Source organism: Strix aluco, chromosome 1, assembly GCF_031877795.1.
Source record: "Strix aluco isolate bStrAlu1 chromosome 1, bStrAlu1.hap1, whole genome shotgun sequence".
Taxonomy (NCBI): domain Eukaryota; kingdom Metazoa; phylum Chordata; class Aves; order Strigiformes; family Strigidae; genus Strix; species Strix aluco.
In genome coordinates this window covers 136,892,184-136,919,402 of record NC_133931.1, presented here as the reverse complement: position 1 = coordinate 136,919,402, position 27,219 = coordinate 136,892,184, and the positions used below count along the sequence as shown (strand labels likewise).

At 36.6% G+C, this 27,219-nt stretch overlaps 1 protein-coding gene across 6 annotated transcripts in view; it reads left to right on the top strand.

The window, feature by feature from the left end:
* Window positions 1–27,219, top strand: part of SNX13 (sorting nexin 13) — a 73,666-nt gene that overhangs the window by 31,415 nt on the left and 15,032 nt on the right. For 5 of the 6 annotated variants that reach the window (XM_074836837.1, XM_074836815.1, XM_074836818.1 and 2 more), the window contains 15 exons: window positions 2,248–2,337; window positions 2,747–2,868; window positions 5,748–5,869; window positions 6,020–6,121; window positions 6,777–6,865; window positions 7,279–7,362; window positions 10,463–10,601; window positions 11,093–11,181; window positions 12,277–12,376; window positions 15,687–15,880; window positions 17,436–17,540; window positions 19,100–19,232; window positions 19,931–19,968; window positions 24,471–24,540; window positions 26,527–26,699. In XM_074836837.1, the coding sequence (XP_074692938.1) occupies window positions 2,248–2,337; window positions 2,747–2,868; window positions 5,748–5,869; window positions 6,020–6,121; window positions 6,777–6,865; window positions 7,279–7,362; window positions 10,463–10,601; window positions 11,093–11,181; window positions 12,277–12,376; window positions 15,687–15,880; window positions 17,436–17,540; window positions 19,100–19,232; window positions 19,931–19,968; window positions 24,471–24,540; window positions 26,527–26,699 (1,650 nt within the window). The remainder of the gene's footprint in view (window positions 1–2,247; window positions 2,338–2,746; window positions 2,869–5,747; window positions 5,870–6,019; window positions 6,122–6,776; window positions 6,866–7,278; window positions 7,363–10,462; window positions 10,602–11,092; window positions 11,182–12,276; window positions 12,377–15,686; window positions 15,881–17,435; window positions 17,541–19,099; window positions 19,233–19,930; window positions 19,969–24,470; window positions 24,541–26,526; window positions 26,700–27,219) is intronic. The other variant, XM_074836808.1, reaches the window with a different exon arrangement.

The window sequence follows — 27,219 nt, the reverse complement described above, 5'->3', positions numbered from 1 at the left end:
CATTACTTGGTTCAAGAGACTCATCCCCAGCTCTCTGCAACCTCCTTTCAGGTAGTTGTAGAGGGTGATGAGGTCTCCCCTCAGCCTCCTCTTCTCCAGACTAAACAACCCCAGTTCCCTCAGCCGCTCCTCGTGCGACATGTGCTCCAGACCCTTCACCAGCTTCGTTGCCCTTCTTTGGACATGCTTGAGTAATTCAATGTCCTTTTTGTAGTGAGGGGCCCAAAACTGAACACAGTCATCGAGGCGCGGCCTCACCAGTGCCGAGTACAGGGGTAAGATCACTTCCCTGTCCCTGCTGGCCACACTATTTCTGATGCAAGCCAGGATACCATTGGCCTTCTTGGCCACCTGGGCGCGCTGCTGGCTCATGTTCAGCCAGCTGTCAATCAACACCCCCAGGTCCCTCTCTGACTGGCAGCTCTCCAGCCACTCCTCCCCAAGCCTGTAGCGCTGCTGGGGGTTGTTGTGGCCCAAGTGCAGCACCCGGCATTTGGCCTTATTGAAACTCCTACAGTTGGCCTTAGCCCATCGCTCCAGCCTGTCCAGATCTCTCTGCAGAGCCTCCCTACCCTCGAGCAGATCAACACTCCCACCCAACTTGGTGGGAAGAAAAAAGAATATGAAAGAATGGTCTAACCTTGTAGTTTACTCTGCTTTGAGCAGGAGGTTAGACAAGATGACTTCCTGAAGTCCAGACTGAAACCTAAATTGTATGAGCCTATGAACATTCAGATTTTTACCAAGTCACCCTGCATAGTCTCTGTGTGTCCCTCTTTCTTCTGGCGGCTGCTTTTTCTTGCTGCTGCTTTTTCTTCTGTGTTTTCCAAATGTGATTTTATGCATGCTGTACTCAAACTTCAAAACTATCGTTTAACAACGTTGTTTGGCAATTTGAACTATGCTGTGCTTAGTAAAAATATTTAATCATTTCATTCTGTATTGTTTTGTCCCTGTCAAGACAAAAATATTTTGCAAATTTATTAGTATAAAGCTGGAGTGTTGGTTTAAATATGAGTCAACTTCATGCATATTAAAGTAGCATTGAACTGTTCCCTTGTCTTGAAAATTAAAAAATATGCAGAATTTTACAACAAAATACTCTTGTGTTGTGATACAGAGTTGGTTAAGTAGGAGGAGAAATATTTTCTGGCCTCAGGTATTTCACTGCCATTCACTGTTAACTTGTATGTATAAGAGATACTTAGAGACATGTATTATAGAAACACTGGACATATGGTTTATAATTTTTTCATTTATGGTTTCTGGCAGTTTTGTGTTTCCAATACAGTAATAACTTTCTCTGTTGATCAAAGAATAAAATAACTGGAATTTTTTGAACAGTAGTGTAGGTTGTTGGGTTATTTCTGTGAAAATAAAGGGGTTTATTACAGATTTCATCTTCAGTTTGGAGGAAGACACTGTATTAGTCCACTCAGAGAAGCACTGATAAAGTATGTACTTTTTCAGTATGTCACTTGCCAAAAGTCAGTTCTGATGAAGTCATTCTTGGAGTTAACTGCTCTGAGTTGCAAGATCTTCTATAAAATAATGTTTTACCCTCTCGTTAATTACTTTTTAATTAGTGATTAGACAAGTAATAGTACAAAAGAGTAATTTCTCTTCTGGCATATAGAATAAACTGAGATGGAAAAAGAAACTGAGAGAAAAAAAACCCAACCACCGAGCAATTAGCTGCCTGAGGTTGCACAGGAAGTTCATAATCAAGTATGGAACTGGGGTCTTACCCACAAACTTGTGCTGCTGTTGTGCGCTGCCCCTGCCCCTCTCACCCCAGTGACTATTTCAGTTTTATTTCCTTCTGATCTAGTATTTTAGCAAACTTGCTCCTTGACAGTAAGCAAGAAGTAGGTTTTCAGGTTAGTTTCTCACCATTATTTACTATATAGTGAAAAATATAGATACTGTTGTTGCCCATAGAGGTTGTAGATGCCCCATCCCTGGAAACATTCAAGGCCAGGTTGAACGGGGCTCTGAGCAACCTGATCTAATTGAAGATGTCCCTGCTCATTGCAGGGGTTTTGGACTAGATGACCTTTAATGGTCCCTTCCAACCCAAACCATTCTATGATGCTATGATTATATCTTATCTACTCGATAAATTATAATAATAGGGAAAATGTTGTATGAAGTCATTACTGGAAGTATGCATATGTCATAAACAGTACAGCTGATTTGTAATTATAGCTAAAACCTGCAAAGTTACATTTCCTAATCTCTCTCAAGTGCATAGAAGAAATGAAACGTGAAGCCAGACCTATTAAGATTGACAGAAGACTGACGGGTGCAAATATAATTGATGAGCCTTTGCAACAGGTAGGTTCTAACCAGGACTATTTAACCTATTTTTAGTTTTGCGAGTATTGACTACATAATATCTAGTAGTTGAGAGACAAATAGGAGTAGAGCAATTTCATCATGTTTGAGAGTGGTGGGTGAAAAAACACTGAGGATGGGCCAGGATATTGGGGAACATTTGAGTCTGTTTTCTGTATATTATAGTTTCTCAATGTAGTATGCATTGATTGCGTGCAAACCGATATGAAAAAGAGGTTTCAGCATGAGTTGTATTGTTTCACTCCCAATTCCATAATGGTAGAGGAGTATGGTTCACTATGTTAACCTTTTAAGACTGCTGTTGCATTATCAGGCACAAAAAGCTCTTTTGTATTTTGTTGTCTTTTGTTCATTAGTTCATCTTTAGTTTTTTCCTTTCTGCTTTCAGGTAATCCAGTTTTCCCTGAGAGACTATGTGCAGTATTGGTATTACACTCTAAGTGATGATGAATCGTTTCTTCTGGAAATCAGGCAGGCTCTTCAGTATGCACTTGTTCAGTTTTCTGCCAGGTAAGATTATTTGTATTTACATCAATACGCTGTCTAAGCAACTGGACAAATACCTCTGTGGTTTGTATGGTAGTAGATAAATGATTAAGCTTATCTGTTAGCATAGTTCAGTGCATTTTACAGAAAGAACATGTAAAATTTTAAGATTATCATCTTAAGAACTACAGCCTTCTGCTGATCCCTTAAGGAATGAATGGAAATGATGTTTGTAGTAATGGTCTTCTGCAAAATGGCCTTTTCAAAATTTAGATTAATGTCTAAAATTACAGAATAGCTTTTTCCTGCAACTTAAGCATTGAGTTGCATGAATCATCACCTTTTTATACGCAGGCCTGTTTCATATAAACAGCAGAGCTATTCCCAAGGTAGGTCAAAATGAAAGCCTTTAATTCAAACATCTGTATCAGCTCAGATAAGTTTTAGAAGTGGTATTACTCTTCAATGTGTAAGAACAATGAGTATTTTTAAAAGAATGGTGATCTGGGGAACAAAATGATATGTCACATATGTAAATCCTTTTTAAAAATAGGGTTGACTCAGAACAAACGAATAGTTTGTTAATTGTCCCATGTGTTGTCGGTTGAATTCAGCCGGCAGCCAAACACCACACAGCCACTCGCTCGCCCTTCCCCCACCTATGGGAGTGAGAGAGAGAATTGGAGGGGAAAAAGGGAGACTCATAGGTTGAGATGAAAAACAGTTTAGTAATTGGAATAAGATAAAACAATAACAGTAATAAAAAGTACAAACAGGTGATGCACAGTGCAACTGCTCACCACCCGCTGACTGATACCCAGCCCATTTCTGGCCAGTGATCCCAAAAGAACCAAGATCCCGGCTGCCACAATCCTGGAAGTGAGAGAGAACCCGTCTCCTTCCCAGCTGCCCCTCCTTTATATACCAAACATGTTGTCATGTGACATGGAATATTCTATTGGCCAATCTGGGTCTGGTGCTCCAGCTGTGCCCCCTCCCAGCTCAAGAAAAATTAATGCTATCCCAGCTGAAACCAGGTCACACATGTTTTTTCTGCTGTTGCTCAGTCAAGTGGCAGGAAATCAGGGAACTTGTCTGGGAAATTATTCTCTTCTTTAATATGGCTGATTTCTCAGCTCAGGTACTGCATGCCTTTACATCCTTCTACTTCTTTGTTAGGTAATGATTTCCGGTATTCATTTCATTGTGCAGATTGGTACATGTTTTCTCTTCAGAAGAGGTTGTGGGTAACCTAAATATAATAAACTACTTAACAATTTTGAGGTGTTGTTATACTCTCCCTCTGACTTGAAGATGTAAGTCAGTGTGCTTTTCTGGCAAGAAAGGTCAAAGATGGAAAGCTAGCTTTAATGATAGGAAAAACCAGTTATAATAAAACCTTACTCATTGAGAAATAATGGAAATCCTAGGAATTCGTGTTGGAAATAGTGAAAACTAGGCTAAATAAACTGTATGTTACAGCAAGCAATCCTGTGCTTATGTGAAATGTACCTGGCTACCCAACTTCAATACTTTTGTCTGTTTGGTGAAGTTATTTATTGAACAGTATCAAGCACTGGGTCTGTATCAAAGCAGGTCAAATAATAAGAAATTTACCTTTTTTTCCTATATTACTATACCTTTTCAAAAATAGCCACCACTCCTGTGCAGTTGTGTTTTTCTGTACAAATCAAATTGGTTTCAAAGGGCTGCAACAGTTGTTATTAAGAGAAAATAATCTAGTGTGTTTAGAATGGCTGTAGCTGACTATAGCTGTAGCACTCGTAGATTAGTACCATCATGTCTAATTTCCTACACCCTGTGAGCTTCTGGAGAGAATGAATACAGTGTTTGGGTTGTTTTTGTTTTTGGTTTTTTTTTTCCCCCTTTAAGAGTTGCATATTTGGGAGAATGATGTAAGGCTGCCACCTAGTGTTTTGTTTGATTTGTTGGTTGTGCGAATGGTGGATCTGGATTATTGATGGTTTTGATTGACTGCCCTTTGAGACAGCTCTGCTTCTTATTTCCACATCTAGATTTTTGCAGTAGGCTTACCTCTCTTCCAGAGTTCTTTATCCCTTCCTCTTTCTTTGAGGGTAGAAAGAGCAAGTGATGGAACAAACGAAAAAAGAAGTAGTGTAGTGTAGAAGGATTCTGCTATAACAAAGTAGGTATCTGAGAGAATTCAGGTAGTAGAATACTTAGTGCAGAGTAAAAGCCATCACTAACATCTAGCTTCATTAAATCCATATGGCACAAGTGCCTTTTCAGTGTGGCTAGTAAGTCATGGACAATGTAAGAATATCTCTGTGTCTTTTTCATACCAATAAGGAAAAGTTTTATGCAGATCTAACAGTGACTATTTTCTGATGCTAACCTATGTGCATTGTTGGAGATGCATGCTAATTACGTTTCATATAAGCTGCGGAATCAATTGTTGATAATACTAGGTCGCTTGTGGTTTCAAGTGAAACGTGTGTTTTCTCACTCATGCATATACTGCAAATTCAGAAGAAAATTACTTTGTTTAGGTGCCTTCCAAAGTGATAGAAAGTTTGACTGAAAAAGGCCTGGGGAGTATTCTAGTTTTAGATTGTAGGCTGTTTATATCAGGATTTTTCACAGATATTTGACAATGTCATGAATCAGAACACTATTCCAGATACTAACGTTGACCTTAAAGTAGTTCAAGCATAAATATTCGTGTGGTGCAAGAGTGGTATTTTACAATATTTGATTTGTTTTCATCGGATAAGCAATTAGGAGACTGATTAATTTCTTCGCTTTTCCATGTTTACTATCAGTGTGGTTCTTGGCAGGGAGGAAGAAGTAGTAGAAATTTATTACCATTCTTTGTGTTAAGGATAACATAATTCATTTTCATGGATGTCCTTTTCTGATAGGTCAAAGGAAACAGACTGGCAGCCTTATTTCACTACACGACTCGTTGATGACTTTGGCACTCATCTTCGAGTTTTCAGAAAAGCTCAGCAAAGAATAGCAGAGAAAGGTGATCAGATGAAAGGTAATGATTTAAATATTTTTTGATTTGAGTCTGAGTAGGCAGGTATCTTATATGTGTGGAATATAGTTAGCTTTATCTTATAATTCAGGTTTACTCTCGGGTTTCTAATCTTTACGAAAAAGTATGATTCTTTTTATTTTCTTCTTGCAGACCAAGCTGAGGAACTTGTAGATACATTCTTTGAGGTTGAAGTTGAAATGGAAAAAGAAGTCTGTCGTGATCTAGTCTGCACTTCTCCCAAAGATGAAGAAGGTTTCTCAATATTATCTTCTGAAGTTATTTTAGTATAGCAAACTAAATTAAAGTACTTACAATTGTGTTCACAGTATGAAATATACTGAAATCTTAGCATGTGACTTTCAAAGCGTTATCTGCTATAGATGTGTATTTCCTCTAATTTGTGCATATTAATGCTAGAATTATAATGAAGTATGTACATATATAGCTATTCCTCTTTTCATTGGAAGAATTTTAAGATATAAATATGTTTTCTGGGAGGCAGGGGACGGCTTTGCAGATTCTTACTGCTTTTTGTTAGATCTGCCTTCCTTATCACTACTCCATAGTCTTCATTAAAGTTTATCTTTTTGGGCAAAGTCCAAAGGAGGGGAGAAAAACCCCTGTATACGTTAAACAAGGAAAATACATTGGAGTTAGTTTTTTGCTTGTTGGAATTTGGCTTTCTCTTGTCTTGGTTTTGAGATGCTACATCTGTCTCAGGTTATCAATCAGTGCTGCTTATATTCAGTCTGAAAGGTGTTACTGTTATGCTTGAACTATAAGAATATATATGACTGTATATTTGAATTTCATTTTAAGGACTTATCTGTTGATTTTTATGATATCAGGTAATGTGAAAGAACATAATATAAAATTGTGCTGAGGGTTTTTTGTTCTCCCTCCCTAGGATTCCTAAGGGATCTTTGTGAGGTTTTACTGTATATATTGCTACCTCCTGGAGACTTCCAGAACAAGATCATGCGATACTTTGTCAGGGTAAGTATGGACTTTAAAAACCATCCCAATTCTTTGGTTTAATGCCATAAAAATTTTTAGATCTGAATTGCTCTTCTTATTTTATTTTGTAAAATTGATCTAGTTTAATATTAGGGTATTTTAAAGGCAGTACAATCTTGATAAGTATTTAATAGCAGAGAACAGTTTGTGTGAAATATTTTTGAAGTTTTTTATCTCTAGCAGTATTAGAAAAGTGATGAAATGAATGTTGTTTTTCTTCAGGTATTAACATCTACTGTTAATTGGAAGGGAATGTGCTACTGCCTATTGAATGCTTTCAGTAATTACACATTTTTTTTATTTAGCTTCCACACAGTGATTTTTAAATTGTTGCAGTTATATTAGCTTTATGAATAAATGTATTAAATGATTTATTATATTTTGTTTTTCAGGAAATCCTCTCCCGAGGAATTCTTCTTCCATTAATAAACCAGCTCAGTGATCCTGATTATATTAATCAGTATGTCATATGGATGGTAAGATTTATAATGTTTAAAATGAATGATACTTCCAGAATATTTTCATGTGAAGCTTTATTTGGGTTCCCTGTAATCATGGCAGATAGCTGGTAGAAAAGTTACCAGTGGGTATATTGGCAGATATGGTGAACTCCTGTCTGCTATATTAAATGTGTTGTGGTTGTTTAGCAAAAGTTGTCTGAGGATAAAAGTATGTTGAAGTGTAAAGTTGAGTCTTCTGACTGTTGTACTCAGCTGTTCAGGAAGTATGGCAGTAACCTTGGAAGATTTTTTTCCTTGACTATTTTAACATAATGTCCTTTAAGGCTTAAGAGGCCTCCAGAACAACAAGTAGTAACACTTTTTTTTTTTCCCTCTTCTGCTAAGGAATCTAATGGTGATTGTTTTAGGGATATTTGTGGTAACCCCTAATAATTTAGCTGAATAGGGAGAAACAAAGTCTTTGATCTCTCTCTAATGCACCTGCAAAGAACCCCAAAAACTTTTAAATTTAGTAATATGGGGGTTCTCAACCTTTCTTTCACCACAGACCCCCTTTAAATACCTTCTGTGGCCGTGGACCACCAAGACTTAATTCAAGCTTTAAAGCACTCGATTGCATCAAATATTTAGTTCAGTTTTCTCCTGAAGGGTCTTCAAATTTGGAGAGAAGGGGAAATAAGTTAATCTGTTAATGCACACGCTCCTACTATAATATCTTTATTGCAATGATTACATATGAATTTAAAATAATAGCATCAACACTCTTCTTGCTCAAATGGCCCATTTTATGATATTTTAACATGCTAATTCCAAATTTGATGCCAATTTTTACATTAAAATTTGATGAAAAGTTTTTACAGTTCTTCACACTTCCCCCCTTGTTTCTCTGTGTTCAGTCACCATATATTTTTGTTTACGGGTCCAGGGCCACCACTTGGAACAACAGACTTCAACCCTGCTGTGACCCTAAAGAGAGCTGTTGGGTTAAGAAAATGTCTTTATGAGAAAACATGTCTAGTTAAAGTGCGTCCCACCAACCATACTAGCACCAAATATACTAGTGCGTCAGGGCAGGCGGGGGTGGGGGTTGAGTAGGAGAGGAGCATTGAGGGGAGGGGGCTGTGGGAAAAGGAGGTGCAGTGCTTGCTGTGGGCCAGACCAAATGTTTCTGGGCTGGACATTTCTCACCCCTGCTTTAAGCTTTCATGGACCCCCTGTGACAACACTGTGGCCCTCCCAAGGGTCCACGGACCACAGGTTGAGAACCACTGTAGTAATATATAGTAAAATTAACATAAATAGAATATTCACACTTTAATGATTTTTTGCAAAGCAAGTTAAAACTTACTTTTTATAGTTTATTATCACTTATACATCATGAATCCAGTTTAATTTTTTTCCTTTCCCCAAGTTCTTCTAATTCTATTCATATATGTTAGTCTTATAGTGTGCATTCAAGTACTACACTGAAAACACCGTTGCATTTTGGAGTAAAAGTTCTTATGTATGGAATGAATTCAAGTGTACATGTACTTTACTTCAGCTACATCCATTTCATGTAAAAGCTTGCATGCTGCTTTTCTACAGGAACCTAACTTTAATAAGAAAAAATACTGCTGCTTATATGGACCAAGCTTTTCAATTTTTGTTTCCTTTTCCTCCTACACATGTTCTTTATTTGTAACTTGGCCTCATTCTTTATTTACTGAGCACTGCCCCTGGCTGCATCCAAAGATAGAATTCTGAGGTTTTTATAAAGCTTTCTGTTATGATGGTGATGTCCCAAATATTAATTTTCATAATTGCTTTTGGAGATGAGGAAGTAAATGTGCTGGGGGAAATATAAGGAAGAATAAATGCTTTCAAAAATTTGATATTTAAGTATGTATTTAATTAAGTCTTATGAAATGAAGATTGTTGCAGAAATTAAGGTCAGAAGTAGAGATGACTGAAGTAAATTCTGGCTCCTTTTGGAACCTTGGACATAAAATTTGAATTAAATCTAATTTCTGAAAATGAGAAGCTTCATTCCATGTTTCTGGGCACACCACAGTTTGATACTAATTCTCTTGCAATAAAATACAAAGTTTCAATATAAAATCAGAAGTTAATCCAAACTTTTCTGTCTTCACTGTGAAATTCACGTTTTTCTAAAATATTTGAAATTCAAGTATTGCTTCTACTACTTCTTTTAAAAGCAGATTTCTAGGAAAATTTTCCATTAACTTTGGTCAGAGGTATTCAGTCATCATTCTCTCTGCTCTGTGCAACTCATGTCAATGCACTTCTGCAGTACAGATGAAATATTACATTTCCAAATCAAAGTGAACGTTTATGAAAGATGTGTGTGAAGTTACTTTTTTTGGCGTCAGATGGTAAAGACAGCATTAGAACTCAACCCTCTGCACCTTCATGCGCACGCTGTAAAGCCGCCAACCTTTCCCTGATCTCCACGCTGCATTCATAACACAGTTTGCAGTGATTTCGGCCGCACAGCAGGCTTCCTTCACTTGCAAAAATTCTTTTAAGTCCCTAGAGCAGGTTCATCCTATGCCAATAGTGGGAAAATAGTATGTATTGAAATAGCTTAATCGTACTTACAAGAGTGTCTGAATTCATGTTTCAGAGAGGATATTAATTCAGTCACTTCCTTCCCCCCCCCCCAGTAGGCTATGATTACATTGTAGAAGGTTTTAATTCTTTTTGTAATTCTGTATCTTAACGAGCCATTGCATTGGGAGCATGTACACTTTCAGGGGACCTTGGCAAAGCTGAAACCTTTTCAGGTTTCTGCCTGCTTAGCTAAGGTAATAGCAGAAGAAGGTTGATTGGGTTTTGGACAAGATCTTCATTAAGTAGGTTGTCAGATTTTTCCATGTGTCTTTGGTGTGAATGTTGAAAACAGAAAATGATGGTGTGAAATAGGTTTTGACTGTGCGTGTGCTTCTTTTTTGGTCCATATAAAACTTCAGTATCAAAAGGAAGGTTTAGAAGTATCAAAGTGTTTTTAAAATGCCACTTTGCAGTGCTGTATCAAAATAATTCACTTAACAAAAAATCATGTCATGTAATTTTAGCTGTTTTGCATTATTCACACTGTAAAACTTTGTTTCAGATTCGTGATTCCAACTGTAACTATGAGGCCTTTATGAATATTATTAAATTAAGTGATAATATAGGAGAGTTGGAAGCAGTGAAAGATAAAGCAAGTGAAGAACTGCAATATCTTCGATCTCTAGATACAGCGGGAGATGGTTAGTGCTGTATTGTTTTACGAAATACGAAATTTCATTTACCAGCGTGTATATTCAAAAAATTTAGAAAATAAAAACTCTGATGCAGCATAGTATAAAACATTTTGTTACTTTAAAAAATAAGGGTTAAATGAAGGGTTAAAACTTGAATTTTCATAAGTGGGGTTTTTTTTTTTAGATATAGACTAATTGGTTACGTATGTATGCTTCCATTGAATTGACACTTCCTTGACTGGTGGTTCTGAATTCAGTAATACTTTAGGTGTTAATGGATAGTCAACTAATAGTTAATCTGAGAAAGGAAAGAGAAAAATATTTCTTCTTGTTGCTTCTATCAGTAAGGTTTTAAATTGAAAAAAACCCTTCTCTTCAAAGCTGATCTGTTTTGTATGTGGTATGTCACTTTTTGTATGATACTGTAGAGCATTTGAGAACAAGAGTTTATTTACTTATTTACTGCATTGCTTAATCCTCTTTGTTTTTGCTTTCAGATATCAACACTATAAAGAATCAAATAAACAGTCTATTATATGTTATTAAAGTATGTGATTCAAGAATTCAGAGGTTGCAGTCAGGAAAAGTAAGTGGTTTAGAATTTCTTTAGTTCTGAAAGAGTGAAGTTGCAAAATGATTTGTTCGGTCTAGGTTTTTAATTCTTGTGTTTTGAAACAGAAGCTTGAAGTATGCAGTTATAGGAATACATTATACAACTGAATTTAGTCTTCTATTTGCAATTTAAGTATGAAAAAGTTTCTAAAGCTTCACATATTTAGAGCTTTTTGGATTCTGGCTTTAGTAGTTTTAGATATGTCAGTATATCTTAGAAAAATTCTTACCTTCTCAGTACAGTGCTGCATAGATGCAAAGCATCTTTGTATTTATAAACCTAGATTGAGTTCTTTTTTGCTGCACCAGTGCATATCTTGTGTGCCTCAAGTTTAGTCTTTGTCAAAGATCTCTCCTTGTTGATAAAGGTACCGCTTGTTGATTATTTTGCAACACCTTGTAGACTCCATGTATTGCCTTTTGATAGACATATTTACATCTTTAGTTCAACGAAAAGCAAATTGGATGTTAAATTTGAGAACCTCATGTTGCTGTGTTTGCTTGTTTTACATTTTGGTTAATATTTTAAGGCTGCCAGAGTCAGTATGTTTGACTTTATCTTGGAACCACATCTAAAAAGAGTCAAGAAATTAAACAATCTTGTGCATATTGACTGTTAAAATGATTCAGTATTCTACAGCTGGACCTGGAAGCATTACTGCAATAACCAAGAAATGTCATATTCACAGAAGACAGTTGGGCAGAGATGAATTTAAGTTGTGGTGACCTGCACCCAATCAAATGCTGAAACTCATTTTAATGCTACTGTCACTGTTGGTGGGGAGTTTGGGGTTAATTTGACCTGTATAGTATTATGTGAATAGCAGTGTTAAAGCCAGCTTTCCATGTAGCAGAAATCATCCATGCTGAAGGCATATAGTTATGAGAACATGACCTCATGATCTAGATCTTCATTTATTAGTGACTGTGAAAATAACCATTGAGAGGTTGCTTTATTATCTATAATGTAAACTATTTTGTATTATGTCTGCTTTGTGGTAAGTAAAAGTTTTAAAAGCTCATTTAAAAAAATATAAAACCTATGAACACACTGAACTATGTCTTACAGGAAATAGATACTGTGAAACTGGCAGCAAACTTTGGAAAACTTTGCACAGTCCCTCTGGACCATATTCTGGTAGACAATGTTGCACTACAATTTTTTATGGGTACGTTAATGGGTATGATCTTCTTTGTTTATAAAGAATATGCTAACTCACAGGACTGTACACTTGAAATTGCTAAATATAGGTGTCTGCTGAGAGCTGAATGTGTATAAGCCCCTTGCCAGAGGGAACCAAAACCTTTTTTTGCAAGTCAGCCTGTCATTAACTGTTCAGAACACCATACTCAGTACTTTCAAAAGCTTGTATCAGGCTTGTTTCAGTACTGATCTCTCTGTAAGACTATTCTTGCAATGTTTCTTGGTCTGTCACTTAACAAGTTTGTTCTGTTTAGAACAGAACTATTGCAAGAATTGCTTAAAGGTTTATAATTGGAATGACTCTGAAACTTATCAGAGTTGTTAGTCTTACTGTTGCTGGTCTCACTGAAGCTAATGGAACTAATAACTATAGATGTTAGACTGAAGTTTAGAGGATTACAAGGCTACTGAAGGTTGTCTATTTGAGAAGCTAAAATACAGCAGTAATTCATGTACTATTTTTGGTTTATCATATAATTAAGAAATTGATAGATGGATTGAAGTTGTATAATTAATTTTTGATACTTTATAATGTTTGATTCTCTTCTGTGAATTAATTGAGCTGCTGATGTCATTGCTAAGAATATCCATCAGTTTTGCTGGTGGTGATAGTCCTTTTAATGATGGAAATACAATACAGCAGAGAGGAAACAGTCCAGGAGGCTCCTGGAGTGTGTGGAAGATAACTTCCTAACACAGTGAGTGAGCCAACTAGGGAGGATGCCCCGCAGGACCTGTTGTTTGTGAACAGAGAAGAACTTGTGGGTGATGTGACTGTTAGAGGCTGTCTTGGGCATAGAGATCATGAAATGATAGAGTTTTTGATTCTTGGAGAAGTAAGGAGTGGAGTCAGAAATACTGCTACCTTGGACTTCTGGAGGGCAGACTTTGGCATGTTTAGGGGCCTGGGTGACACAGTCCCTTGGGAGGCAGTCCTGAAGGGCAAAGATGTCCAGGAAGGCTGGACATTCTTCAAGAAGGAAATCTTAAAGGCGCAGGAGCAGGCTGTCCCTATGTGCTGAAAGACAAGCCAGGGGGAAGAAGACTGGCCTGTCTCAACAGAGAGCTTTGGCTGGAACTCAGGGAAAAAAGAGTTTATGACCTTTGGAAGAAGGGACAGGCCACTCAGAAGGACTACAGGGATATCATGAGCTTATGCAGGGAGAAAATTAGAAGGGCCAAAGCCCAGCTAGAGCTTAATCTGGCTTCTGCCATAAAAGACAATAAAAAAATATTTCTGTAAATACATTAGCAACAAAAGAAGGGCTAAGGAGAATCTCCATCCTTTATTGGATGTGGAGGGATTCATAGTGACAAAGGATGAGGAAAAGGCCAAGGTACTTAATGCCTACTTTGCTTCAGTCCTTAATAGTAAGACCAGTTGTTCTCTGGGTACCCAGCCCCCTGAGCTGGAAGACAGAGGTGGGGAGCAGAATGAAGCCCCCATAATCCAAGGGGAAATGATTAGCAACCTGTTACACCACTTAGACACACACAAGTGTGTCTATGGGGCCAGATGGAATTCACCCAAGAGTAATGAGGGAGCTGTCGGAAGTGCTTACCAAGCCACTTTCCATCATTTATCAGCAGTTCTGGCTAACTGGGGAGGTCCCAGTTGGCTGGAGGTTAGCAAATATGATGCCCATCTACTAGAAGGGCTGGAAGGGAGGATCCGGGAACTTACAGGCCTGTCAGTCTGACCTCGGTGCCAGGGAAGGTTATGGAGCAGATCACCTTGAGTGCCATCACATAGCACATACAGGACAGCCAGGTAGGTGATCAGGCCCAGTCAGCATGGGTTTATGAAAGGCAAGTCCTGCTTGGCTAACCTGATCTCCTTCTATGACAACGTGACCTTATTAGTGGATGAGGGAAAGGCTGTGGGTATAGTTTACTTGGACTTCAGTAACACCTTTGACACCATTTCCCACAGCATTCTCCTGGAGAAACTGACTGCTCATGGCTTCGATGTGTGTACACTTTTCCGGGTAAAAAAACTGTCTGGATGGCTGAGCCCAAAGAGTTTTGGTGAATGGAGTTAAGTCCAGTTGGTGGCCGGTCACAAGCGGTGTTCCCTGGGGCTCAGTATTGGGGCCAGTTCTGTTTAGTATCTTTATCAATGATCTGGATGAGGGGATTGAGTGCACCCTCAGTGAGTTTGCAGTTGACACTAAGTTGGGCAGGAGTGTTGATCTGCTTGAGGGTAGGAAGGCTCTATGGAGGAATCCGGGCAGACTGAATTGATGGGGCAGGGCCAATTGTGTAAGATTTAACAAGGCTGAGTGCTGGGTCTTGCACTTGGGTCACAATAACCCCATGCAGTGCTACAGACTTGGGGAAGAGTGGCTGGAAAGCTGCCCAGTGGAAAAGGACCTGGGGGTGTTGGCTGACAGCTGGTTGAATATGAGCCGACAGTGTGCCCAGGTGGCCAAGAAGGCCAATAGCATCCTGGCTTGTATCAGAAATAGGGGGTGGCCAACAGGGACAGGGAAGTGATCTTACCCCTGTACTCGGCACTGGTGAGGCCACACCTTGAATACTGTGTTCAGTTTTGAGCCCCTCACTACAAGAAAGACATTGAGGTGCTGGAGCATGTCCAAAGAAGAGCAACAAAGCTGGTGAAGGGTCTAGAGCACAAGTCTTATGAGGAGCGGCTGAGGGAACTGGGGTTGTTTAGTCTGGAGAAGAGGAGGCTGAGGGGAGACCTCATCACCCTCTATCACTACCTGAAAGAAGGTTGCAGCGAGGTGGGTGTTGGTCTCTTCTCTCAAGTAGTAAATGATAGGACAAGGGGAAATGGCCTCAAGTGTTTGAGTTGCCATCCCTGGAGGTATTTAAAAGACATGTAGATGTGGCACTTAGGGACATGGTTGAGTGGTGGACTTGTCAGTGTTAACAGTTGGACTTGATTTTAAAGGTCTTTTTCAACCTAAGTGAATCTATGATTCTATGCACGTGATTTAGAATTCCAGTTTGACCTTCCTCTCAACTTGTATCATGCTGTACAAGCCTGTGACATCCACACGGTAATGACGGATTCACTTTTTACATGTGCATTTTAGGATTCAGTGCTTCGTTCCTAGATTTTGCTCACAATTTTGTTTACTGATTATCACCAATATGTATATAGTACATCTTATTTTTTGTCTCTAGATGACAAATATTCCAGATGTATAACCAGATCCTGGAATTCCATATGTAGTTAACATCATAAAGAATTCTTATTCTAAGATGCAGAACAGTAACTATGATTGTGTGGTGGCTTTTTTCTGTAGATTACATGCAGCAGACTGGTGGCCAAGCACATCTGTTTTTCTGGATGACAGTGGAAGGATACCGGGTTACGGCACAGCAACAGCTGGAGGTACTTCAAAGCCGGCAGAAAGATGGAAAACATCAAACTAATCAAACCAAGGGTCTATTAAGAGCAGCTGCATTTGGAGTTTATGAGCAATATTTATCAGAAAAGGTAGGAATAACTTATTCCTGCATTGTTTGGAATTTATTCTTTGTACAGATGCTTCTTTGGTAGTTATGACTACATTAATGTGAAATGGCTGTGATGTGGCACAAGCTGTTTGCAAGTTGACGTTTAAGCTATTACTTGTATATCTTCTCTCTCCTTATGTCAGTAAGGAGAGAGAAGAGGTAAGAAAATGTCTTCCTCTTCCCCCGCCATTTAAAAAGTCTCGTACTGGCACTGACTATCATGCCAGATGCACTGAATGTGTTCCTTAGAAGCTGACTTTCTAGAATCAAGAAAAACTAGAGAAAAATGTGAAGACAGAATAAAAAAATTCTGTCCCTTTGTGTATGCTGTCCTTTTCCTTTTCTCTCCCTTTTACTCTGCCCTACACCCCCACCCCCCTTAAGAAGAAATGTTTTTTAAAAAAAAAGCAACCCAGTATTTGTACAAACTTGGATTAGGATTGGGTTTTCAAATAACATAACTTCCTTTGCCTCTCTACAATTTTCTGTGTAAATGGCTCAAATATAGCCATTGGGTATCTTCCAATAGGCTAAGCTTGGATGCTCCCAGTAGTTTTGTTGTAGCAGAATCTTCTGTGAGAGAAAACACTTGCCAACTTGTGTTAACAAAGCATGTTTGGAATTTGTGTATGCATAAAAATCGCCTCTCAACTCACTCCAAAGCTTCTCTCAACAAATTATCCCTCAAATATCCTTTAACGCTTCTCTTTCCGCATCACTTTTTTCACTTTGGTTTTTCACCTCAATAGTCTATCAGCATGGTGGTCTGTACAGAGCTTGCTCTGATGGGTTTTTGAGCTGACTGAATGCTCACCAGTTTGAAGTCAGAAGCCACCTAACACTAGATCTCTTCCAGAGCTGATAAACTCAGCCTCCCAGCTATGCTGTCAAGTGAGCTATGTTCGGTCTGGTTCCGTGCTGGCTCCCTGTAATAGAAAATGGGGAAAGTGAATTTGGGCCTATCTAAAAGAATGCTTAACGGGCGGTGGTTTGAAATATGTCATACCAAGGAATCACTGGGAATCTGATGGCTGATACAGCTACCAGCATACTAACTATAATAGAGTCTGCATAAAAAGATACCATGATTGCAATTACTGGTAATCTCTCCAGAAATTGGCAGAGCTGACAAACTATTAGCCTTTCCTCAGACGTTTCAGGACTTCATCTGTTTACTTTTAGGGGCTTGTTCTTAATTTCTGAACGTAGATCTTTCTATTCATAAATAAATAAAATCTGTTTTTAAGTCTGAGTAAATCTGGTTTAGAGACTGCTTCAAAATAATGTGCATAAATTGTTTTTGAGATAATTCTTCATATTTAATCCTGAAACGTCTGAGTTTTAATACAGACTCTGAACTTAATTTTGGGGGGAGGAGGGCATCTGACTCCTGCTGCGTGTTCTAGATGGTTCTAGAGGTGGTTATCAAGAAGAAATTTAGTGTACTTGAGAATTGCAGAATTGTATCGGATTTTATTTGTGAGAATAGAAGCTTATTTTTATGCTGCAGAAGTTGATTTAGATCTGTATGACAGGCATCTCCGAGAGTTAATATTGATGACAACTTAGTAGCAAAACTGGCAGAAACACTGAACCATGAGGATCCAACACCTGAAATCTTCGATGACATTCAGAGAAAGGTATACTGTATTTATCCTGTATTTCATAAGAACTGTTAATGCTACAGAGTATTAAAAGTCACTACAGCCATTGAAAAAGGAGGAAAGATCTCAAATATCTGAAACCTAAAACCTATTTTACCATTTTCTTACTCAATAAAAATTATACTCTAAATTGACAACTTCTGATTAGCCATACATAGCCCATGGTTTTCAAAGCAATAGACTGAAAGAGTGGGTGTGCTGTATGAAATTAATTTTGAAGCACAATTTAGAGTTATGGGATTATTAGTTGTGTTTATGCACCAATTTAAAAAAAGTGCCTGCGTAGAATAACTAAGTGGTACAATTTTGGTGCAATTTTAGCCCTTTTTCAAAGGTGGATGTAAACACGTTACCATATTAAATTATATAATCTCTTTCCGGAAGTTAATTTGACTGTTCTGTTTCTGCAAGCCTGCACAGTGTAGCACTCAGAAGTAGCAAGTACTGAAGATAAAACAGTCTGTTTACTACCTGCATATGTAGACTTTATCACTCAAGTCTAATTTATATAATTTTTTCTTTAAAAAAAGGTGAATGATTAATATTCTGGCAGTAAATTATATACGTACTCTGAGAGATTTTTATTTTAGGTCATTAACTTAATGTTCTCATTCATACTAAAAATTAGTGATATGAGCTGTAGAACTTAGAATCACTCTATGGTACTTAAGGCCCACATTTAAAAATAATGAAAACAGCTTGTGAAATCTGTATTGCTGAAAGTAGGTTACAAGGGTCTTGTGATTTCTGCTGAAGAGCATGAATTTGTCATGTGTTAGAAATGAAATTTACTTCCTCAGATATGCATGAAATCTTTTTCCATTATTACCACATGATGGCACTTGTACAAAGTGTTCCATGAAAAAGAAAACCATCATTAAAACGTACTAGAGTTGACATGAATATCCAAACATTATGAATTCATTCCCACTACATATAGATACATGTGTGTATATGTATATATACTGTCACTGTACAGGCTATATAGGTAACCTCTTGATAATATGTGGTTAAAATTTTGTGAGGTAAGGTTGTATTGGCTGAACTGGAAATTTTCAGGAAAGTAGTATACGGTTTCTTCCCTTCCTTCCTTTCCCTTTTCTCACCTCTTTCCCTTAGTGTTTGCAGGTCTATGTTTATAGTTTACCAACAAAGAAGGACTCAGAGATAACCTGTTGTGAAATGGATAAAGACCTAATATGTTTATAGTGCAATTGTAAGGGTTAAGAGGAGAGGAAGGAAATATTTACAGTTAATGTGCTACTTTCCTTCCTACACATGCATGTGTCTCTAACTAGAGAGATATTTTCTGAGACTGTATTATACTTCTAGCACAATTAGTTCTCATAACTTTTCTGTATAGAGTAAGTCTGAATTGAAATCTGCCAAACACTCATTAGGGTTTTAAGGGAAACCCATAGACACATAATAGAATGCAGTGGTACAAGTTGGTTAAGTAGAATTTATGAAAGCTTGTCTGGTTAATTAAAAAATCTAAGAAGTATTTCTAAGGTTGGCATTTTTATTTCAATAAGGTGTATGAATTGATGCTGCGAGATGAAAGATTCTACCCTTCATTCAAACAGAATGTGTTGTATGTGCGTATGTTAGCTGAGCTGGATATGCTGAAGGATCCTAGCTTCAGAGGATCAGATGATGGTGAAGGAGGTGAGCTCTATATCTAAGGGGGACTTCCTGGGACCATCCTTTTTTTGTTTTAAAATAAAAATAAGAAAAGTTTCTGTATTATCTCAGATTTTTAAATTAATGTTTCCTCCTTGTGCTTATTTGTAAATTGTTTCAGGAGTGAAATATTTTTTTTCTGTAGTAATTTTATTAACCTCATGTAAATTTTCTTGGTGAAGTCTTGGTAACGGGTATGTCACTAAAATAAATATGTGACTCTTTCATTCTCTTTTTTATTAAAAAAATATTTGAGGTTTTTCAACATGTTGGGTTGTTTTAATATAACTATATTCTTCATCCAGAAATGGAAATTGAAAATACATAGGAGATGTGGCTTTTTAAAGCAATTAAAATCATTCTTGTCCTTAACTGAAGTACAGATCTAATAGAAATTCTTTACCTATTAAACTGACTCCTTAATGAAGCAATTTCATGTGGTGATATAACCTTAAAATGGAATGCATGTATTTCATATCTATAGCTGTATAAATTTACATACATTTTCCTTCAGGTGTCTTTATTGGAAGCTTGAAGTTGGGTGCAACATTTTGCCCAATGCCACAGTTATCCCTGATTTTTCAAAATGTTTTGTCTTTGCATTTTTATTTCTTGTGTGTGGCCCTACATTGGAGAAAATTTTCTAACCTGTTTTTTACTTTCCCCTTTCTAACTGCTCCCAGAATCTTTTAATGGGTCTCCTACTGGCAGCATAAATCTGGTAAGTGCTTGGATTTTTTTAAAAAATGATTTTTTTTTTTTCTCCCCAACAGTAGGGAAAGTGTTATAAAGCAGTTCAAATGATATACATTAGAGGTTTTGCTTCACTGCAGTTTAATTTCTGAAAAAGTTCTTGAATCAAATTGAGTCAATTGAAATATAAGGTATCAATTAATCTACAAGATTAAACTGTTCCTTTTGTACTTTCCTCTGTATTTAATGAAATTTTGCGTTGTTTCTCACAGAAACACTAATAATCTATATTTAGTTTATGTAAAACATGCTTTCTCTTATCCCTGTTTGTTTTTTTAAGTAGTCATAAATTTGGAGTTAGGTGATAATAGATGAAAACAAATCCTTTGAAACTGAAATCTCTTGAAATTCAAATAGAATTTCATATAAAATGAGGCATTTGATTTTTTTATGGGTGGGTTGTTGTTGATTTTTTTGAGTTAGGTATTGATATGGAAACATAAAAGTATCTGGAGTTTATTCAGAATATGAGTGTTTTCTAATCTGACCAGTTTCAAGTTCAATTTTTGGTATTTTTTAAGAAATTCTTGATTGGGTCAGTTTGTCAGAACCTTTTCTTTGTAACATGAATGTACCTAAATATTTGAAATATGCTTCTGCTTGTACTAGTGGTTGCATAAGTATTAAGAGAACTGTGTATATCTACCAGACTTTTTCCAAATAACCTGTCCCACATAGATCTTACTAGGTTTAAAATGTTTTAAACTGAAAATCAAATCACAGTTATTTAAAAAGAAAAAATCATAAAATTGTTGATGTACTTCCTCCCCTCCCTCTTGCTTGTTTCCTCAGACTATGTGTATCTGAGCTACAAGGTATGCAAGGTTCAGTTGGGCATATGAGAGTATTTTTCCAAATCTTTCAGTTTTAGAAAGGTTTGCAATCTGCATGCAATTTCCTGGCTTATGTGATTCATAGGCCCTTGTAATTCATTCTTGGAAGATGCTGTAGCTCCTTAGAAGTTCCAGTGCATTGGTTAGATCATGCTTGCATGCAGAGGAGTAGAGTTTATTTTATAAAGGAATACATTTAACATAAACGTAAACATGTTTCTCTGGGCATTGTTTGTTTGTATAGTTGGTTTGTTTGGGTTTTTTTGAAGCTAAGATTTATTTTTTTTTCCTATTGTCCTTTTGGTTTACATTTTGAAATATGAAGAAAAGGGGAGGTGGTCAGCTGATACAGTTTACGCAAGCTCTTGTTAGATGCAGAAGGAAAACTTAACGTAGCCATATATTTTATAAATATCCTGGTAACATTTCACAAGAGATTCTTTTAATTGACTGATCTCTTAAAAAGATCTTTCAAATGTCTCAGGTACTTTTCCCAAGAATGTTCTGACCTATCAGAATGGTATTTTATGGATGGGGATTGGTCATTGCAGTGGCTTATCTGCCTAGTGGTTATCTGCTGCTTAGTTTCATGTGGTGCTTCCAAACTAAGCTTAGCAAGTCTTAATGCCTTTATCAAGCACTGTTACAATACAAATAGATATTTGTGTGGGACAATTCAAAGTCTTGATTTTGTTTTTGTTGTGAAAAGGGTATTTGCAGAATACTACATTTCTTATTTCTATAAAAAGTGAAGAACATTCTAGCAGAAATGTGTAATGAAGCTCTATTTATGCAGAAGAACTTTTACTTTCTGTAGTCCATATTGTTTGGGGTTTTCAGTGCTTTTACAGGTGTTTGAATACTGGTAGATTAGTTTTTCCTGGCTGAATTCCATGTCAAGAGTAAATTTCTGTACACATAGTTTAGCTCCCTTGTGTTAGTCAGTTACATGAAGGAAAATAGACCTTGGAAAGGTTACTTCAAAGGTCAGGGAATTTCTCTACTTTAGCTAATGACAATGTATTAAATAAGATTGGGTTGTGGTGTGATATTTTTGCTTTTTAATTATGTTCTTGTGAATATACCTAATGTCAAACATACAAGGTCATAATACAAGCTGTCTCTTCTGTTATCTGTTCAACTCTCAGCCATTTCATTTACTTGTATTAATTGTTGCTGTATAGTGCCTTGACACAGGAGTTGAGTGTATCCTAAGGCTTCTATTACAAAATACATCACCTGCAGTTTATACTTCCGCTGTAAAAATATATTTTAAGACTTGGAAGAGAGGCTCAAAACTGTTTTCAGGAAAAGTTATTTTACAAAAGTATCTTCTTAATTTCTGCCTTTTAATTTGACATGTTAATCTACTATATTAAACCACTAGGGCATATTTTGGGGGTATAAAACTATTGTGAATATTTATAGACTTGCAGATTTCATCTAAATGGATCCATAATGTGAGCTTTATGTATTACTTCTGCATTGAGTAAACAGAAGGAGTTACACAGGTGTTACATATCCAAGACCTTGAGTGGCGGCAGAAATGGCTGAGTTGAACTTCTGGCAGTCATTAGTATATGTCAGCATGAACCCCATTCAGTTATCAAGAAGAAAACTGAACTGTCAAGAGTGGCAATGGAGGGAGGGAGGAAAACAAGAAATAATGATGTCTTTTAAAAAGTCTGACAGCACCTTAATGTCAGTATTTCATAGCAAACAAATTGCTAGAGTAGTTGACTGGTACTTGTCGTCTTTAATAACATCCTTTCCATCTTAATGATAATAAAATCCCAGAGCTCTGAGTATCATGCACTTATCCAAGCTACCACAAATGGCTGCCGTACATCAGTCTCAGGTGATATCCTGCTCCTAAATTTGGACACTGCAGTATAGAGGACACTTTACAGGGTTATTGCTGTCCAGTGGTGACTTGCTTAAGGATGGATTAGGTCATAGAAAGTCTAGCCCTATATCCAACAATGACAAAAGCAAGTGTCTAGTGAAGATTATAGGAACAGTCCACCTATGGTCATACTTTACAGTGATACTGTCCAGCATCTAGTAATTTATAGATTAGGAAACTCTTGAGGTAAAGATGTCGTCTGCTCTCAGAATATTTTTACATGAATTCATCTGTTCTACCATTGAACAGACATGAACTTTTAGCACTGTAGCATGCAGTGGCAAAACAGATTTCCCAGACGGAAAATTCTATTTTTTTTTCAATCTGGGACTTTTGTACTGTAAGTCTGCAAGCTGTATCATAAGATTTTTAGGAGACTTCTTACATGTTAAAGCATAGTTAATGTGTTCAGACCTTTTTAATGATGCCATTTATTCAGTATCTAGACTTTATAACAGAAATACTATTTCCCTTGGCTTCCATAGTGGATATTTAGGCAGAGACTAAGGTGGTTGAGACAGAGAAGAGCCATTCCCTCTAGAGAGCTTGAGAAGGAAGGAGTGGAGTATTATGTTGGGATATCATGGAGACGATAAAGGTTCAGATGAAGGGGCAAGAGCAGAGTCTTTAAATAATTTACGTTTTCAAGTCCAACCTGTATTTTGATGGTAATAACATAAGATTGGTTTATGTTTAAGAAAACGGGAGTTTAGAAACTTGATTGATGTATATTGAGGTTTTAGTTTGACACAGGTATGGCACTGCTACCTAGTAGGTCCTGTTCTAGGTAACTTTTTATGGCAACTCACTATTAAACTGGCTTGGTTAAATTATAAAAGATAGCCTATAGCTGCATATTTATTCTGTATGTTTATCTTTGAAGAATTTTGGAATTTGGGGGTAAAAATATGTAAAGTAGCTGGGATCTCAGTGCCTATGAGTTCTACTTAAGTAGTTCCATCCTTTTTTGTAACCGGGTAATTTAATATTAGGATCACACGTGTAGTGGCCCATCCTCTATTTCTTTCAGTTGTATATCCAAGTTTTTCATCCAACAATCTTACAAAGCTTTATTATGTTACGTCCTAGTAGTCAGACGTATTAATTTTGAATAGTAGCAAAGCTTCTCTAAAAGCTTGTTTTAATCCCGATAATTATTGAACAGGGGGACAGGGCATCAGCCAGCTGAGGATGTATCTGTTCATTTTTTGACAGAAAACATTTCTGAGAAAAGTGCTTGCTGTTTCTTTTATACAGCAGAGAAATTATTCAGGTTTTACTGCCCTGTAACTTTCGTGTAGTGCTTTAAATCAGTTGAAAGGAAACAGGATGGTATAAAGATAAACCCAAAAGATCTGTTACACAACATCTGTATCCACAGTTGTTTGGGGTTTTTTTGTTTATTTAAAATGCACAGTAAAAGACTATTTGTAGCTGTACTTCTATTAGAGTTGAGATATAAAATTAAAGCAGCAAATATGTTAGTGATTACAAAATTATGTGAAACTGGTAGGGGAAATGAAGGGCTCTACACTCTGTAAAAGAAAGGCTTTAGTAATCATTACAAACACTTATTTGCATTGTTACAGTGCATTAAGCTATTGTACTACTGTAGTGAACTGAAAGTTTGAAAGTGAAGTAGATAAATCAAAAAGAATCTCTCAGATGTATCTGTGATCTTAGTCTCTCTTCCCCATTTCTTCCTTCTCCCCTCTCTCCCCCGCCCTGCAGTCCTTAGATGACCTTTCAAATGTCCCTTCTGATGAGACAGTTCAACTCCATGCATACATCTCGGATACTGGTAAGTCAATCTGTTATGATGGCTGCTTACTTGTTTTTCACCATTTATTTTGAATTTTTAATATTACAGGCCATTGAAATCCTAGTACTTTCGTATTTTTTTTGACCTCATAAAACATTTTAATTCATATTTCCCATGAAGTCCTTGTAGTGGAAATCCGTACAGAATTGGTGCTGTAGCTCGTAGACTATATATCTGTACTTAAAATGTGATTTAATTTTTGTTGTTTATGGTATTATTACTTTTTCTCTCTCTGGAAAATCATTCATTAAACTTAAATGTTGAGTAGCATTTATTTTAACAATTATTTAAAGAACAAATTCTGAAAGCCATCTCTTTAGTTACACAATTCTAATTCTTGACTGTTTACTTCTCTTACTACAATATTTTCCCCTATGTTTTGTGCTTCCTTACTAACTTAGCTTAATTAAAGGTAGTGACTTCAGTCTTTACAGTGGTGGCTTTTTTGGGTTATCTTTTAAAAAAAGTTTGCCTGTTGATAAATTTAAAATTTTTATTGTGTGAAAGTAAGTAACAAAACTTCTCAAATATTATTTGCAAATATTCTAGTTAGATGAGATTGCACTGGGTAATTAAATTATGAATTGATCTTCAGATACTCTTTTTGGTAGATTTTACTATGCAATAGACTTCTAAATCTATGCATTTGTATAGCAGACACATGAGCTGTGAGCAAGAATTCAACTACTTGACATTTTAATTAAAAACTCTGTTACTGCAATCCAGTAGGAGAGCATGGTGCAATCCAAGTCTCATATAGTCAGTTCTCAGAGAAGGGGAAAAATTTAAAAGTTAAGAATCACAATTTTGCTTTTTTGTTAAAATGGCATGTGATACTTTTTTCTGAATTGAACTTAGAATTTTCATTGTTTTGATCTAAGATAACATAATTTGTGATTCTTACCTTTTAAGTTTATAATCTTGATATTAGCGTGTATTGATAACTGTCAGCTTGACTCTGTGAATCCATAATACTCCAGTTGAACCAGGGGATATATACACGTTCATATTGTAAGATTAAAATGGACATCATCTTCCTCTTCACCTCATGTTTGAACAAGAAATACAAGTCACTTCTTTCTGGATGTTACAGTCAGTAGGTGCATCTTGTATCTGTGTACAGGCTCCTTTCTTCTGCCGATTACTACCCCTTACTGTGCTTGTGGGGTGTATACAAGATCCCTTCATAATCTTTGAGAATTCACCTTGTCTTGTGTTGAAAAATAATTTGGAAAATAATGACATAACTTAAATATTCAGTGGAGAACAAAAATGGGGGTTTTTCTATTTAAGGTAATTATGTTATCTTCCATATGTGTTCCTTCCATTTATAAATTGACTTCATGAAATGTGTGTGTACACACAGAGAGTATATTATATATATGTACACACACATACAGAATACATACACGTGTGTGTATACATAGTTTCTGTTGACTTAAATAGTGTGGGTGATATTTTTTATCTTATAGTTACTGACAAACTGCAGATGTTAATAACAAAACAATGCTTACAGCTTGCTAGCACTGCCTTTTGTATTTACAGATTTCTAGATGGACAAACTTTTGCAATATGGTTAGAGTACTTTGCAGACTGGAATTTCTTCTGGTTTCACAGTTGTCTTCCACTCATATCTTGAGTTCTTTAGGTTAAATTTTTCTTACGATATTTACTCACTGTTCTTAAGTTGAAGTCTTTTCTTATTCTTTTTTTCTTTTGAATGTCTGTGAAACTTGTCTAACTTTAAGGCTCCTTAGTCGCTATATTTAAGTTTACATAATAAGTTTCTGGAGGGTATCAGCTACACAGTGTTTTGGATAAAGGGATGAGTTACTCTTCTGTTTGCATGTCCATTTTTGTCTCTCAGGTCTGTCATTCCAGACATTTCTTCACTTCACGTTTGTGTCCTTTCGTCTTCCTTCTTTCTGTTTGTTCCTTTTTTTATTTTTGTTTTTAAACTACTAGTCTATGCTGACTATGACCCATATGCTGTGGCAGGAGTGTGTAATGACCATGGCAAGACATACGCCCTGTATGCTATCACAGTCCATCGGCGAAGTCCAAACAGTGAAGAGACATGGAAGACATATCGACGCTACAGTGACTTCCATGACTTCCACATGAGGATCACTGAACAGGTAATTAATCTCACAAAAATATTCTAAGGTTTCTTTGAAAAGTGCTTTTTCTGTGTGATGATATGGCATGAGCATTGGCTTTCTCAAAGTGACTTAAGATACGCAGATACAACACTACATTATTTTCCATTAAAGTGTACTTTTTTAACCATTTATACATTATTTGTACTGAGCAGTTTACAGGTGCACATTTATATAGTTTGGTATCTGATGGCTATATAATTGCTCTAACAAAAGGAAATGGAACTTAGAAAGCTTTTCCCGCCACCCTCCCCTTTGCTTAATTTTACTTTAAAATGTTTGTATGGAAGTGCTATTGGTCTCAAACAGTGGCATATTTCATTTGTTACATTTGTTACAGAGATTAAGAAATAAAAACTGAGCTTGGGAAATGGGTATTTCGGTTTTAAGTGAAATGTTAAGGATCGGTGGGGTCTCAGAAGGGACAGCTGTTGCCAGTTCAGTGTATTGCTAGACAATCTGCCTTTTATTGCTGTTCTTGTGTTCTCAGACTTTTAAA